The 18,296-nt window shown below is 30.7% G+C and overlaps 1 protein-coding gene across 2 annotated transcripts in view; it reads right to left on the reverse strand.

The window, feature by feature from the left end:
- Positions 1–18,296, reverse strand: part of LOC145285944 (T-complex protein 11-like protein 1) — a 70,574-nt gene that overhangs the window by 17,793 nt on the left and 34,485 nt on the right. For both annotated transcript variants that reach the window (XM_080134451.1, XM_080134452.1), the window contains exons 3-5: positions 10,876–10,990; positions 5,660–5,780; positions 132–352 (exon numbers count right to left, since the gene is read on the reverse strand). In XM_080134451.1, the coding sequence (XP_079990577.1) occupies positions 132–352; positions 5,660–5,780; positions 10,876–10,990 (457 nt within the window). The remainder of the gene's footprint in view (positions 1–131; positions 353–5,659; positions 5,781–10,875; positions 10,991–18,296) is intronic.

Here is an 18,296-nt window from a genome sequence, read left to right on the forward strand (position 1 = left end):
ATGACAGCGGTAAATGTAATTGATAGATTACAATAAATATATTAAAGCAAACATATCCTTTACCTGTTGAATTATCAAAGGAAAACTTTTGTTTAAAAAAAACATTTAATGAGTTAATGTCTGTTACTTACTTAAACAAAGGTACAACTTCTTTTTGATGCCGGAGTTTTGCTACGTCTTCATCTCTGACTGGGGCACAAATTTTTTCCATTAACGTGATAATATAATCTCCATAATAACTTATGTCAAACACTCCATGCTCAATTTTTTGCTTAATTAATTCAATATCAAGAACTTCAGAAATCTGGTTCTTCAGTTGGTTTTGCCATGGCATTAATAATTCAAGAATCATCTGAGAAAAAGAAATAGAAAAAAGAAAAAAAAAACGTCACAAGTTTTGAATAATTTAAAATAAAATAAAATATGGTTTGTATTACTTGAATAATTCAGACTACTATTCTCAATTGTCATTTTCACAACATTTTGGGCTATGTAATCTTTGACCTTTGTCTTATATAACCACCTGTATCTACTGTGTATTATTGCCTAGGATTTTGTGAGGGTATTATTTGTTTGCAGAGTACATGTGTGCATGTTTTTTTATTTTTTTGTGTTGAGGGACAGTTAGTTTACAATGTCAAATCAGATGGCCTTCCCCAAAATTAAATTTAGGTGAAAAGAGATTTTCTGACTTTTTTCATCCAAAATGCTCATTTTTTATCCATGAATAAAAAAAAAAAAAAATTGTAAATAGAACTGTAATAATAAATTACAACAGCAATTGACTTAAACAACAATAATGACCAATAGTAAATTAATCATATACAATTTGGAAAATCAACATGCAAGTTATAGTCTGATTAAGCTGAATTTGTACATAAAATTAAGGTTTTAATGTCACTATGAAAAATAGCCTAACTTATATATATATATATATATATATATATATATATAATATAGACAAATTTACATGGTCAAGACACTGGACATGCTAATGTTTTGGATAGATAATTGGTTAAAACCACAAGTCCTGATTACACGACTTAAAAAAAAAAAAAAAAGTTTGTCTTCCAAAGGGGAAAACTAGTTCTCAATTGAATAATAAGGAAACTATTTGTTAAAAAATAAAGCATTAAAATTTAGAGGGAGGGGGTTATATGACATAATACTAGAGACATTAAAAGTGAAGGCAAAAAAGAAAAAAAAAAAAGGAAAGAGAGAAGAAAATTAAGAAAGAACAAAATTAGGTGTAATCAAGTTTGTCAGTGTAAGGGGGGTGGGGAGAAGTTACCAGGTGATCATTAGACAGAGGGAAACAGTGAATGTAAGCGAACTATCTATAGAGGGAGGAAGGGGGTAAAAAAAAAGAAATTTGTCAAACACGATAATCGAACAGTTGGTGTGTGTGTGTGTATATATATATAAGCAAACACTTAAAAATAACAGAAAGCTTCTGCCATATTCTATCTTTTTTACTTTTTCAATTTTTTATAATCCTTTTTGTGTTAAAAATGAAAAGAATAATGTAAGTTATGTATCATGAACGTTTTCAATTCTTTGTTGAATCATCAAGTGAAAAAGCAAATGAAAAAAAAATTGGAAAGAAAAGAAAATTTCACAAGTAGTTGTGAAACGAGCGTTTGTAGATAGATGCCAGAACATCTTCAGACTGTTCAAGAGAGATGTTAACATAAATTCGGTAATTCCAGAATTAGTTCTGTGATTCCAGAATTAGTGTCACAGGATAACATTATATTATGCTAAGACTTTTAAAATATTACTAGACTACCCATGACCCGTTGAGTCAGTATATGTTATGGCTAGCTATGGAATAGTGAGTATATTAATTATGCCAAAAATATGTGCGCTTGAGCGTATAACAATGGCCACCACTTAACATTATATTATATTGCTTAATATCTGGAAAACTACTTATTTGCGGAAAATTTAAATGTGATATTCATTTTCAGTATACCCGGAAACTTATAAAACGCTGTCATTTTAAAATAAAATGTTAAGGTGGAAATAAAATAAAAATTTATCAAACCTATTTTTATATTTGCTAAAAAAAAAAAAAAAAAAAAAAAAGAGAAAAAAAAGAGAAAAAAAAAGAGAAAAAAAAAAGAGAAAAAAAAAGCTACATTACATATAGTGTTGGTCATCCGAACCTTAAAATTTGTCCGACGTCACTTCTGCTAAGTGGCTTTGTAAACAAAGTGCAGCTCTTAACGAAAGCACTTATTACAAGTAAATGGTTATAACTTTTGCCGGTACTGTTTGATATGTCATCAGTGATCTGAGAGAGATAACTATTTTACTAAAACATTAGCGTATGGTGAGCACCCACTTTTGGGCCACTTCAGCTCCCTATTTTGTATATTTGTTTTTCGTATTAGTTCCAGTGAAAAAAAACTTACTTTAATTTTTATTTAAAAGAAAAAAAAAAAGCTGATATTTGGGTTTGATAATAAATTCTCTGGAAAAATATGCGATGCAAATTATAACATGAAATGTAATATTTATTAAACAAGTTCAAAAGTTTTTAGTACGATTCTTCAATTAAAAAAAAACGTTATTATTTTTTTCATTTACTTATTTAGTTTTTCTTTCATTTATAACAGTTTAAACATTTTTCATTTAGTTATATTCAAAATCATTTTAATCTTTATTTAAAAGAAACAAACAAAGAAAAAGCTGATATTTGAATGGTTCTCCACGCAAACATTTTATCTTTTTATTTTTTTACTTTATTTTAAATTATTTAAATTTTAGATTCTGTAGGCATACATTTTAGTTTAAACCCTTTTTAATTCATTTTTTCATATGAAAATTTGGGACACTGAAACTAATGCAAAACATTTATTATTTATTAAACAAATTTGATGACTTTTTAATGAAACAAAGTTTATAACATTAGGTAAAAATGGAATACCTTTAAAAATCAACCTTTAAAAGGCAAATCTTTAGTTGGTCCACTAGAGCACTTTTAATAAATATTACATTTCACTGTGTAATTTGCATTGCATACTTGTCCAGAGAATTCATTATCAAGTTTCTTTTTTGTTTTTAATGTTTTTGTAATGTTAAATGTTTTGTATTGGTTTTAGTGCCTCAAATTAAAAAATGAATTAAAGTTTCAAACTGTTAAAAAAAAAGTTTTTTTTAAATTTTTTTGATTAAAGAATCATGCTAAAAACTTGTGGCATTTCCTGAAGAATCTCTAATTGGATTCGAATTGTTTCTTTAAAATAAAAATTGTTTGAAAACGATACCAACTTGCAATGAAAAATACAAATAAAATTCGTAAAATGCCAATGAAAAAAAAGCAGAAGGGATTTTTATTTGCATATTTTAAACGTGCAAAATTGTCAATTAACAAAAGAAGTTGCTTTCATGCTTTGTTTTTATTTAATCACGCATGCACAGAATTTTTCAAACCAGAAGCTGTAGACGAGATACACGATTTTAATGCCAAAGCAAGACGATTCTAGTTTTATAATAGAGTACTGGTTTCATAGACAATATTATTAATTCTAGCTTATTGAGTTTTGATGTCGAGAGCTTTGAGTATTTTTTGATTTTAACATGGAGATCATAAGAGAAACCTAAAAAAAAAAAAATTGTAATAATTAAGCAGAAGCTTTCTGTTGTTTTAAACAATGCTTGCTTAAATGAAAAAATGCTGCTTAAATACACATAGTTCAAACGTATATATATATATATATATATATATGCATACACACACATGCTAGCCATACCTACCCGCTGTCACTTAGAATTTTGAGTTAACTTTAAATATTATGGTACCGTTTAGTAATTAAATTAAACAAAATTATTATAAAATTAATTTTGTTAAATCTCCATTTCCAAAATTATTGGATGTAAATAGCTTCGTAATCTTTCAATGTTTTAATGCATGAAGAGTCGCTAAGAAGTTTAAAATGAAACAATATTTTACAGTTTAAATGCTTTAAAATTATTTGCTAAATTCAAATTGTAACAAAGTAAGTTTTTTGGTCCTTATTTAGAATTTCATTTGATTAAAAAAAATGTAGAAAAATCTTTATGATGTATGTACTCGTCATGGAATGAAGATGTCACATCCCAAAAATCACATAAATTGATCAAGTACATTTATAATTAAGAAAATTTCCCTTTCAATAAGTTTCTTAACAGTTAAGTATTGTCTATTGAAATGAAAAAGTTGATCATTTGGCCTGCATGCAAGATCGCAACAACTTAGTTGCTTGGTAACTGTAGACTGTTCTTGTATAATGTTTATGTCTTTATAAATGTTTAATTTCATATGAATTTCATTGTGGTTAATGGTGGCCCTGTGGTTTTTTCCTTGCTAATGGAGACAGTGATGGCTCTGGCTCAATTGCAAGGTTCGAATCTCACAACCAGTGGCAATCATAACTTCCTGCACTGATCATTCCAGAAGAATCAAACACTAGTGTCTGTAGGTATTAAAAATAATTATATATATATATATATATATATATATACACATACACACACACATACATAATCTTGGTAGCAAAATTGAGTTGTCGTTCTTGAATTTTAATCCATTCTAAAACTGCAAGGTGGCTCTCGGCTTTCTTTTCATAAAATTTTGTTTTTTAGTTAAAAAAAAACAAAAAAAAAAAACAAGTGAAGCATGCATCGTTCCCCATGAGTGCACAGTGAATGAGGCATAAAATAAATGACTAAGTTCAGCATTTGCCCGCCACCCCACCCGGCTCCAAAAGTCCTCAGGAGACGTTAAATCTTGATGAAAATGAACAAACGGTGCAGTTTTAGGCCTTAACATATGCACGATGCAAAAAAAGAAATGACTAAGTCCATCATCCCCCCCCCCAACGAGTTTAGCATCATGCAAAACTGTTAAATAGATATACACAGAAAATTTTGGACAAATATGGTAAAATACTCCAAAAAATGGAGTGTTTTTATTAGCCTTAAAAGAGCCCCTGGGGTACACCCAAGAGTTATGGCGAAGTATAGGCAAACAAAATTATATAGAAATCAGTTAGTTAAAACTTTTTAGAAAGTTTTATAAAAATCCAAGGCATCAATTTTTTTTAATAAGCACAAAAGTGTAAATTTTAGCCATTTTAACCAGAAAGGCACCTCTAGGGGAGCAACCACAGTTTTCCTGGAAAATCTGTTCTGTTACTTTTTTATTCATATCATGTTTAATGTTTCTGCAAAATTTCAAAAAATTTCAAGGCATAGTTATTGAGAAAAGTGCGAATGGACAAGGATGAGTTTACAGGTTTGTTGGGGGACCAAAAAAAACACTTTGTTGGGGGACCAAAAAAGCAAAACAAAACTATTGATCAATTCATGTGATTTTTGGAATATGACATCTTTGTTCCATGATGGATACATACATCATAAAAGATTTGCCTGTATTTTTTCAAATATTAAAAGATTAAAGTGGTTGACTTGAAATGCATTCTGATGGATTAAATTTTGTAATTAAAATATTATTTGAAATAAGATTTTGAGTTACATTTTTTGCTTTAAGTGTATATGAAAATCACAGAAGCAAGAAACATGCACACAGTCATACACTTTTATTAATCTTAGGATAATTTACTTGACGTTCCTCCTCCCATCACCAAGCAAATATGATGTAAACAAAGAGCACCTTTTTAATATCTTCTATAAGTTGAATGGCAGGAACATAGTCAGGAGGATTGGCATTCAATTTATTTTCAACGTGATCCCAGAAAGCCTTGTGAACCATATCATGAACTCTTTTTTTGAGACTGGATAAAATAAAAAGAAAATATTGAACAAAAATTAAATCAAAGAAAGAGGAACAAGAAAAAAAAAAACCCAAAGAAATTAATCACAAGGGAGGGGTGGGGCTATAGCAAGGGATATGGTAGAAGCTTTTGGAATATATGCTGCCAAATTCAAAGTTGATCTATATTAAATTACATACTAGAATTTCCCAACTGGGGAAGGGAATGCCCCACATTCACTGCATGAAATTTAATGTAAGATGATCAAATTTTCACAGAATTTATCTCCCATAAAAAAAATTGTTAACTGCCCTAAAATATTAGAATAATCTGTACATGAAGGATTATTTTATGTTAAATACATGTGTGAAATTGATGTCTTGTTTTAAATTCTAAAATTGCTTTTTCTTATTTTCCACCAAGCTTTTCAGGGTGTTTCTATAAAATAAAAAGAAAAGTAGAATCTCATTTTTTTTTTTTTTTTTTTTGGAGGCAAGAAAGTGACTTAACGAAGATGTTTATCTACAGTGCTTGTTTTCATTAAAACTATCAACTAATTTCATTTTTGCTTTTAATTTTGTTAAATTCTATGAAAATTAGTTTTTTGTATAAAAAGAATGTCCAAAGATATTTTGTGCGTAGTAAAATTTGAAAACATTAAAAATATTTTTTTGATCAAAGAAATAAGCAACAAAAGAAAAAAATTTCCTACGCAAGAGAAAAACTGTATGTGGGCAAAGGTTGATTGTTTTTGTTTTACGGCATATCAACCGTTTCGGGTTATTTAATGCCGAATCCAAAGATTTTGAAGAAAAATTTTTTTAATAGAATATATTTGTCGCTTTCAAGTCGGTTTCTATTTAACCCATAGTTGGGACCCTAACAGGTACTACCACTCCGGGTCAGAGTGGACCTGGGAGCAATGGTAATTAAAGGGTGGCCCCACACTCCTCAAAGCCTGCAAGCTGGGGCCTCACCACTGGATATAGTTTAAGGTCATATCCAGTACCATGTGGGGAAAGGAGACAAGACATTTTAGTGCTTGTGCAGTTATAATACGATTTAAAACAATGCATTTTACATGCATGTCATGTTGAACTTAATAAAAATTTCAAAAATTAAAAAAAAAAAAAAAAAATGAAATAGAAGATCTGCTAGAACTATTTTTTACAAAACAGATATTAGCAGTTTTCCATTTTCTATTTTGAAATGGCAGATTTTAATTTATTAAAATCATAGACTAGAGTTACCTCCCCAAGATTTTAAGAACGCTTCAACATTGACAAATACATTAAAACTGTATAATTCGATAAATTTTATTTCTACTTGTAATTATTTTTGTACTCCTTTTTTTGTATTTTTTTTTAGAATTTTTACTAATTTGACATGACATGTAATTAGGTAATACTGTTTTTTTAATTTTTTTTTATTTACCTAAAATGTATTTATTTGAAATGGAACTATACTGCACAAGCACCAAAGTTTTGTTTAAACAAGTCTTTTACATCACCTGCTAGAGGCGGAGAGGAAGAAAAAAAAAAGAGAAAAGATAAAGCGAGGGGGAGGAAAAAAGGAAAAAGAAAAGCCAAAGGTCATAGAGTACTAGCAATTTGGCTGAAATCAGTGTCATTTAAAAAAAAAAGGAAAAAAAAAGGAAAAAAAGGAAAATAAAAACATTTTCACCTTTTGTGAATTACAAACGAAAAAATCATACATAATTCCACTAAAACAAAGGTTGCAGAAAATTGTCATTTCTGATTAAATTTTAATGATAGACTTCAATCTTCATCATATTTTAGCTATCGTCTCAAAAGGAAATAAAATTGTTTGAATGATAAATACTTTAAAAGAATCAAATATCGTTTTAAATAAAAGGAGTTTTGTCACATCTTTGAAAATACTTTTATAAGGTTAATTTGAAATTTTAGAAAACCAAATAATGTTAAAAAATATTTTATTAGATGATTTTTTTTTTCGTTTATTTAGTTGGTGGTATTACCCCCGCTTAAAATATTAAAGATCGCCTATAAAATCTTGTACTCAGTCATGGGCACTAGTAGTTACGCATAGACATTTGGATATAATATTAAATTTGGAAGACATACAAAGTGACTCAATAAAAAAGGAATATAGGATCTCAATTATAAAAATAAGCTGGAACCCTTAGGTTTAACTACTTTACTAGAGACAAGAATGACAAGTGATTTGATTGAGATCTTCAAAATAATGAGATTTCTAAATATAGACACACTTTTTTAAAATATATATCTTTTTATGGTGGAAATAGATTTCTAAAACTAAATTTATCACACAATTAGATCGTTTTTAAATAGATTAATATATTTGTTTTTTTTAATTGATCAAGTAGTTTTATTTTCACAAAGAAAATCATTTTTAAGCAATTAATGGGAATTCGTGGGCATTACCACATTAATCTTGCCATTTTGAATTATTGAGTTATTGTTCTTTTAATCGTTTTTAAAATGGCAGATAAGACAGCTGCTGTTCTGTTTTTTTCTTTCACTCTTATTTATTTTAAATAAGAAAATCAAATTTCATGAGTAAAAAGGCCAGCATTATTAACCAAACTCCAACCCTTGTCCTATCACCAAAAATGTTGCATCTCTGTATGTTTTACAAATATTTTAATGGGATGTACTCTGACGAACTCCTAGCACTTGTGCTCCCTCAATGTAAATACTCCCAACTAACTCGACAAGCAACAAAATCTCACCCTTCACTGTACAGATCCCTAGATTCCAGAAAGCCTTCTATTTTAATAGTTTCTTCCCTCAAACTACTAGACTTTGGAATTCCCTCCCGGTCTCCTGCTTCCCTGACTGTACTGATATGCAGAAGTTCAAGTTTAATGTGAACATACATCTTGCTGCTTAACTCCCCACATAGTGTCCTTGTGGATATGGTTCCAAGTTGTAGTCCCTTATGTTTAAGTGGCAATATACCTTGTTTGAGGTGAATAAAAATTATAAAAAAAAAAAAAAGTGACAGCCTTGTCTGCAATTTTGAAAACAATCTAAAAAAAAACAAAAAAAAAAACTCAATTCAGATTTGTGAGATATATGTTGTAATGCCTATGAATTCCCACATTAATCAGTTCAAAATGATTTACTTTATGAAAATAAACTACTTTATCAATTTGTGATTTTTAGAATATGATATTTTCGTTTTGTCATGAGTAGGTACATCATACACAATTTTCTTTATTTCTGTTCTTTAATATGGAGGAATTCTAGACAAGAAGCATATTGTTTTTCTAAAATTGCTTGACCGGATTAAAAATAGATCTAATGCAAATCATGTTAAGAATAAACTGTATGAATTCATTAATTGTTGGTTTTCTACTCAATAGTTTTGTAACCTTATAAGTGACTCCCCTCCCTTTCTGAGAGAGAGATAGCAAATACACAATTCAGTCATTATTTAAAAAAACAATATAAGGTTAATGCAGTTTGCTTAAAGCATTATCCAGTATGTATATAAAAGGAAATTTATATAAATCAATATAATGCCTAAATGTAATGGCTAGACAAACTGAAGCAAATTTAGACATAATGGTAAAATAAACTATGCAGATTCACATCTATCAATACAATATGTATTTATTTTTTCATATGACCATACTGATACAAATAAGAGCATAAAGAAAGTAGAAAATATAAGAAAAAATACACAGATATGACAGAAAAGAAACAGTTTATTTGAATAAACATAATTTATAGAACAAAATCAAAAATAAATAGTCACAAATTTAATAACTAATACTTGGTTGACATTCCTTTTGCTGTTATTTAATGCTAGAACCCTTTTAAGCATGGCATTGATCAGTTGACAAATATATTGAGGAATCTCTTGCCATATCTGACACAATAATGCTAAAAGTTCATGCTTAGAAGATGACTTCTTTTTATTGTGCAAAGGTTCTGGTCTAATATACCCCATAGGTTTTCAATTGAGTTCATATCCTGAGACTGACTTGACCATGGAAGTTTATTAATCCCATTTTGGCTAAACCAATCTTGTGTCACCCTAGCAGAGTGACAAGGAGCTCTGTCTCCCATAAATAGGGAGTTAACTTGGTTTGTTTTACCACTTGAGAATATTGGTAGAGTCTTTCATGTAATATTGAAACATAGTTAGCAGAATTGATGTTTCCTTCACACTCCATCAGATCTGAGCAACTAGCACTCCAAATTACACCCCATACCATAACCGAGAAACCTCCATGTTTCAGCGTTGGCTGCAGTCTTTTTAAGTCAAACTCTTGCTGAGGGAACCTCTATACCCATACCCTTCCACTATCTGGAAATAATGCAAATCATGACTCATCAGAGAAAATGGCATTGATCTAGAAGGTCATAGGTCTCTCCATCTCATGAGCCCAATCTTTTCTGCACTTGATATTGGCAGAACAAAAAGGTTTCCTTCTTACAGTTCTACCATAGTAGCCTAGCTGGTGAAGATACCGGACAGCTGTTCTGGGACTGTCACCAGCTTGTGTTGCAATGTCAGAGGCTTCGCATTGATGATCCTCTTCAACATTTCTTTTCACAAGACGCAAGGTTCTTTCAGAGAGCCCGGGAGCAACCTGGATGAAGGTTTGTGCACTCTTTGTTCCCTCTTGTGAATTGTACGATTAACAGTAGAAAGGAGTATTGAAAGATTTCCTGCTATTTTGCATTGACTAAGACCATCTTCATGTTGATCCACGATTTCGTCCTTGCATGAATTCAGATAGGTCTAATGTTCCTTTAGTTCGTGGCATGTTTCAATGTTGTTAGATGTAATTTTAATGAGATACTCTAAGTTATTTCAGCATTATTTTTATATGTAAATATAAATGAGCATATATTTATCTTAGAAAAATATTTATTTTAGCGTCTATTCTTTTCTGTCATGTATGTGTGTGTGTGTATATATATATATATATATATATATGTATATATATTGTATTGATACAGGTGAATGTGCATCGCATATTCCACCATTATATCTTAATTTGCTTCAGGTTGTGTCTATCTGTTACGCATCTGCATTGTATTGCTTTCTAGAAATTTTTTTTCTCTTAAAAAAAAAAAAAAAATGTACATAAACAAACCTTTTTTCAGGTGAGTTATTTTTTTGCAATTCAAACTCATTATTGATGGCAATTTCATGAATCAGCTCCATATCCTGCAGGTATTTATAAACGGGAGGCACTTTGGTTGGAGTGGCTGAAACATTAGCAACAAACACACTTTGATTTACATAAAATTATAGAAATAATGAAAAGAAAAGATCTCAATCATTCCTGTAATTATAGGAGCAACAAAACTGATGAAAATTAATTTAAAAAACTACCTGGCAAATATACCTGGTGAACCAAGTGCAAGAGAGATACAAACAATTCTACTTTAAAGGGACAGTTATAATGTTTGTAAAAAACCCTCAGTTGGAATGTCTGAAATAGCAGGTGAATGTCTGGCATCCAATAGGATGCTCTAACCTCTATTAAAATAAAATAAGAAAATTATAGAAAAAAAATGTTTTTTTTTATATACAAACATTGTTAATTTTCCAGAATGACTAACAAAGTAAAAATGGGGTGAAAAAAATCAATATACAACAAATAAATGTTACCAAAGGCAAGCTAAATTACTTTTCTATCTACTTGGATAAGTTTTGTGCTTTAACTTATTTTGAAGTGTTCTTTTAATAAAAAATGATGGTAGTGTAAAACTTGTCATTAGAATGAAAACAAACTGGTGTGGTTTCATTTGAGCCATAGTTAAGCCTTGATAATTGCTGAAAAATCGAAAATTACACAAAATTCTGGTAGAACATTAAATTTTGCACAATTTATGACATTTATTAGATGTATTTCTATGAGTATTTTGTTTAAGTTTTGATCGATTATCAAAACTCAATGATAGCTCTGATGAGACTACCATTTTGCTTTTCATTTTAACTCAACAGGCTTTACACTACCTTTAATTTTAAATAAAACAGAAAAAACACTTTAAAATAAGTTAAAACACAAAACTCTTATCCAGGTAGATAGAAGAGTTTGCCTGCCTTTGGTAACATTTATTTCTTGTGCATTTATTTTTTTCACTGCCTTTTTTTTTTTTTTTTTTTTTTTAACTTTATTGACTATTTTGGAAAATCACTAAAAAATGTAACATTATCGTAAACATGTTGGATGCACTGTGCTCATCATCATTTTCATGTTTTGGTCATTGTGGTCTTTGGCCTTATTCAGGTTCTTTTTGTTGTAGTTGGTAACTTTTTGTGAAACAGCACATATAACCTTCTCAAGTAGGCCAAATCTATATATCTATAAAAGTGAACGTGTCTGTGTATCTGTGTCTACATTTCCCTATGCAATAACTCTGTCAATTTTAAGTCTACAGACTCGAAATTTGATATACAGGGTACCGAGATTTGGGAAAATCGATGTGATCGGTTTTCGGCCAGAAATTTGGCGATTAAACCTTTGAGAACTCTATCAAACTCCTCTGACAATTTTGGGTCTAAACACTTGAAATTTTAGATATAGGTTCCTTGGACATGGATCTAATTTAATAACTTGATTTGAGCCCAAAACAATAAATTTTAAGGGGTCATAATAGGGGTTAAAGTTTAAAACATTGACCGTTTTTTTGTTTTTTTTGCTCAACATACACCTCCAAATACTCTGGCAATGCCGGGCACCCATGCTAGTATAGATATAAACCAAAAATTAAGAAAGGGTAGATAACTCAAAGAGTCAGCAGATATATAATGACCTCTTAATTTAGCCAACTATAAAGATGAAGATAATATGTGAATAATCCAAGAATTAGAATTAATAATGGTAATTATAACAACGAACGAATTTCAATACGAGTATAGATAAATAATCATATTTGATATTAAGCTTATAAATGACCCCTAAATATTCTCGATTGTACAGGATTTTGTCCTGATTTTGTCTGTGATTGCCCTCTTCAGTTCAAGAATGATATGGAGGATCGATTTGACGGACATTATTTTTGAGATAACCCTGCAGCTAAAAGTCCAAAGGTGGGGGAAAGGTCTTAATTGTAGTTATTCTTGAAATAGAAAAATGTAGATCCAAGGGAGAAAAATGGCAGCAAAAATCGAGTTAGAGAAACCTTTACAGGCATAGAATTAATGCAATGCGATCAGCAGAAACAGTGGTCTTCTTGTATTTAGACAGATATCACTGAAGAATTCAACAAGATTCTGTATATTTTATAAAGCTGTTCTGGTAACTGATCAATTCATTTTTATCACAAATGGTTATAAACAGAATCGTGTAAATCTTTGTGGGTATATCCTTTTATTATGGCAAAAATATTGCAACAGGAGGTATGGTCTGGAACCTATTCAGGATCACACTTTTTACTTATGAGACAATCAGCAAAGTAGCCCTGCAATCATTCCAATCAGCCATTTGAAGTGTGCAGCATTGCTCCATGCTACTGAAACCACACTTAATCCCTTGAAGCACATCTTCGTTTGCTCAAACTTCTTGATGTACTGCTTAGTATTGCTAACGCTAGACATTAAACAGTGATAAAATAAAGACTGCTGAGCATTCATGGCTGAAACTTGGTGGACAAGTCATAAACATTAATATGATTGGATTACAGAAAGGATTGTGCATTTTATTAATGCTTCCATGGGTGGTATTTCGAGAGGGGGGTCATGCTGTATTGCTGGACATATGGGCAAATGAATAAATATGTTTAAGATAAACCTTAGGGTTAATATTTGAGTTTGATCTATAATAAATGGATCTTAGAAATTGACTTTTAAATTACCCAGTTCTGACCAGATCTTTATTCCTATTTCTCTTAAGTCCACGCTTACCAATTCCTCTCATGTTTTTCTTGGCCTACTTTTTCAAACTGAAAAGTTGATTTTTCTGATGCTATCTGACAGCTGGAGATTGATAAGGAGTCAAAAAAGCTTCTGACATTTAACACGCAGACAAGGGACTTTAGACCCAACCACCTTCCTTTCAGAATCAAACCAACTTCAGTTATATTCCAACAAACAATGGATGCAATGTTAACCAAATCAACAGGAGTCACAGCATTTATTGATGATATTGTTACAGGTGCTACAAAAAAATGAACGTTTACAGCATTTTATTTCTGAGCAAATTCAACAGTATAGATTTCATGTAAAAGCTAAAAAATGAACATTTTTTTCTGACACAAATTAAACAACTGTGATTCATTTTTTTAACAGAAATGCTCGATGGATGGTTCCAGAAAATATTCCAGCGATAAAAAAGTACTGACATCAAAGTAATATTGTACTTCATAACAATGACCATAACATCAAAGTCTACTTTTCTGCACTCATCTCCCTATACTGTCCAGATTTAATCTTTTTTTGATATCATCAGATCCAACCTATCTTTAAGACTCACATTACACATTCATCATATCATTCTCATATCATTTCTGTCCATGCAACGCACGTTTTCAATGCTCATTAGTCAAGTTTCACTTCCATACATTATTACACTGCATACACATACCTGACAGATTCCTCCCTTGTTTGACAATGGTAAGACTGTCATTCAATAATGGCAGAAATTCTCTGAACTCAATCCATCCACTCTTAACTCTTATAATTACACTAGCATCTGCTCCTTCCTATGTTCCAGTGAAATCTGCTGAATGATTTTTACAACGTAATTCATATAGCATTAAATAGAATGAACTCTCATAATTTAACCTTTTTTTTTAACCTGAACTATCATTTGGGAAAACATCATAGTTAATGATAAAATAAGATTATTTTCGTTTTTATTTCATATTTGTTGCATAAATTCCAAATTCTCATTTCTGTTACAAGTTTGCATGTGCTGCCCACTCAAAGTCGGTTGTGATCAACTGACCCTCTCTATGTCCAAGGCAGTTTTGGGCCATCGACATCAATGTGGGGCACACTTTGAAGCATTTTGGATGACTGATGGTGGATGGCATGGCCATACCAGTTAAGATGTGCAGTCCAATTTCTCATAGAAAATTTCAGTGACATCTGCAATTTTCTCCATCTGACATGCTGAAACCGAAACCATGTCATTTTAATGCTTTGTCATTAATACATTTTCTGGTCATACATGAGTATAGATCAAAGGTGTGTGTTATATGCTGTCTCTTTTGTATATGACTGGATTCTTGTTTTGTAAAATTATCGACAGTTGCCTGAAGATTCTCCATGTGGCATACATATGCTGTCATTTCTATATTGTCTTATAGTCATGTCAGTTTCCCCACTGAAATCAATTGTTTCCAAGGTAAATGAATTTATTATCCTAATAAAATAATAGAAAACTGGACCAGATAAAAATGAATAATAAATAATTACACATTTAAACATTTGGAAAACATCGTGTTTTGCTTTGAAAATTTTATTAATTAAATCAACTGGATTCTTTCCAAGAAACTTGCCAAAATGGGATATGGCCAATTTTGATTAACCTATTTTATGACAGACATCTTGGTCATGTGAAAACCATTAAAATAGTCCATTTTTGAATGACAAAAAAGTTCTTGAATAGCACCGACATTAATAATTATTGCTTTATTTAATAACAGGCTTCATCTATAGATATAATGATCTTTTATTTTTATTTTAAAAGAATACCTTTGTGTTTCAAAGTAAAAATTGCCAAGTTATACTGCCAGAATAAAAGTGGATAAAGTTCAGGTAACTTCTGTCATTACTAACTAGCACAGTATTATAACTGACTAAAGAAAGAGACTATTAGGCATGATGTATGCAGTGTGATGATGTATGAAAGTAAAAAATGGTTATTGAGAGTTGTTAAAGACGTGTTGCATGGAGACAAATATGAGAATGCTACTATAGATATGTAATCTGAGCAGGCTTATTTCTGATGACTTCAGAAGAAGATTAAATCTGGACAGTATATGGAAATGTGTGCAGAAAAGTACTTTGATGGTTCGCTTACATTGATAGAATGGATGAGAGTTATTTGGTTAGTAGATGTAGAACAGTTGAGGTAGCAGGTACAGTTCACAGGTGAAGGCAAAGGAAAAAAAATGATGAACGTGATGTTGGCATCTGATATGCAGTTAGATTTGTGTGCCTTTCAGATAGAGATGGACTTGAGTTCTAAACTATACAACGTGTTTTGATTTGATTGGGCTAAGATTTCTCATCTGCAAGTCTATTATTCAAAAGAAGAAAACATGGCTACTGTAACCTCAAAAAAAAACATAAAATAAATAAAATAAATAATAAAAAATAAAAATGAAAAAAATAAAATAAACCTGTCACTTGCTTTAAACTAGGATTGTAATTTTATTTGGAGGGAAAATTATACCGTTCCAGCACCGATTGAGGCCACACGGTAGACATTGTAACCAGTGTCATAATCGAACAATGACTGGACTTGCACAATGAGCTAACGATCACGACCAGTACAGTGAATGAATATAACACACATTCATATAATCAAAATTAATGTTCTGAATTGGAATACATATGGCATACCAAGGGTTATTTTTGCCAAATTTAGTACAATGATATACAACAGGTTTGGAGCTTATAAGTGCCTATAATTATTATTAACTAGTATACACCCTCCAACAAAAATGATCAGAAAAAAAAAAAAAAAAAAGATTGTGCTTTGCCAGTTTTTGCATTAATATTCATATAAAATAATAGAATTACGTTAGTCCCTTAATTTTTCATATATAAATTTGATATTATTTCTAATGACCTGAAAAGAAAACTACCCACCGACCATGGACTTTTTTTAAAACTAGAGTGAAGGATTTCTTTCCAAATTCATTCAAGATGGTGGGTCAAGTTTAACTCGGTTGTTTTGTTTTATGGCATATCAACCCTTTTTGGGTTATTTAATGCTGCATTCAATAATTTTGGAAAAAGTCTTTTTAGGTTTCAAGTTCTTTATATTTTACAATATTTATTCATAGAGTTTGGGCGTTTTGTTTTATGGCATATCAACCCTTTTAAGGTTATTTAATGCTGAATCTGGTAATTTCAAAAAAGGTTTTTATGCTTCAAGGTCTTTATATCTTCCAATATTTATTCATGGAGTTTGGTTTTGTTGTTTTGTTTTTGACTTTGCAGAACATGATTGAATTTTGCAAAGGGAAAAGAAAAAAAAACAAAAACAAAACAATCACATCATTGTTTGGTGCAGTTTAGGTTAGGAAGCCAATATCTTCAGACCGCCTGATCTGATAGCAATGGCAACTAAGAGGCAACTCCACATTCACCACAGCCCTCAACACTGAGTGCTTTTAAGGTCACATCCAGGACCGGGGTGAATCTGAGGTGCTTGTTTAATTTGCTATTTGCTTTCTTACTTCTCTTCAACACTTGAAATGGCTTCATTCAGCATGTTTTTTTTTTTACTTATTAACTTTTGTGCAATAGGTTTGAATTGCATCATATATTTATACTACCAGGGAAGCCCAACGTTGCCCGGGATCGAATGATGTTCAACGGATATTTCACGCTCTCATATTTTTATTGCCATCAAAATCTGTGAAACCCCCTATTTTTCAATCAAATCAATTGATTGCCTGCTCTAGTTGAGGACCCATTGCAGTGCACCGGGAGGAAGCTTCACATGCCTCCCCACAGTGACTAAGTCCACAATACATTGTAGTTTACATTGCACTGTAGAGAACCTACAGTGTGAATGCATCCCTATCATATCAAAGAACCTACAATTTTTTATCTGCCTGGCCTTACTGCTTTGCAGTGATAATGATTTCAATTCAAGTTTACAACTTCTTAAATGCATTTGTGATGTTAGGCTATGTAAGGTGTTATCTTTGGTCAGAATTGCCGTTCTTTCATCGGATTATTTCGATTATCAATGACATTCCAATACAAAACCTATATAAGAACACTGACAGGCACAGAAAGTATATTTGTATGAAATTTCATAAAAATCGGACCAACCATTTTCAAGTTCATAGGGAATGAACTCACAAAGTTCCTTTTATATAATAGTAGAGATATTAGGGACTGAACTATTATGAGTATAGAAAAAATGTGAGCCATTTCTGATGACCTAAATAAAATAAAAACAAATGCTGAGTTTACTTTTTTCTTTCTTTAAAATTTTCTTTGATTATTAGGAGTTAGATACCAGAGTGAATAGACATAAAAAAAAAAAAATAAATAAACAGATTTTTAAACATGAAAGGCGTTAGCGGAAATGAAAAGGTTAAAAATTAAATTTTAAAGATGATAATCAACACTCACATCAATATTTTAAATAATTTCACGCAACTTCTCAAAAACAGTTAAAAACATATATAAGCAAACAAGAAAGAAAACGTCTCATACTGGAAAGTAAAAGAAACAAATTAGTATAGAAAGCAGAAACGAAAATAAAGAAACAAAGTAAATATCTCATTATGGAAATAGTATGAAAGCAGGGTTATCTGACTTGTATTTACACTTTCCCTTTTCTTATTTGATGAATTTCTTTTCCACATTGTTTTC

This window comes from Euprymna scolopes, chromosome 10 (assembly GCF_053919585.1).
Source record: "Euprymna scolopes isolate OS-2025 chromosome 10, ASM5391958v1, whole genome shotgun sequence".
NCBI lineage: Eukaryota > Metazoa > Mollusca > Cephalopoda > Sepiida > Sepiolidae > Euprymna > Euprymna scolopes.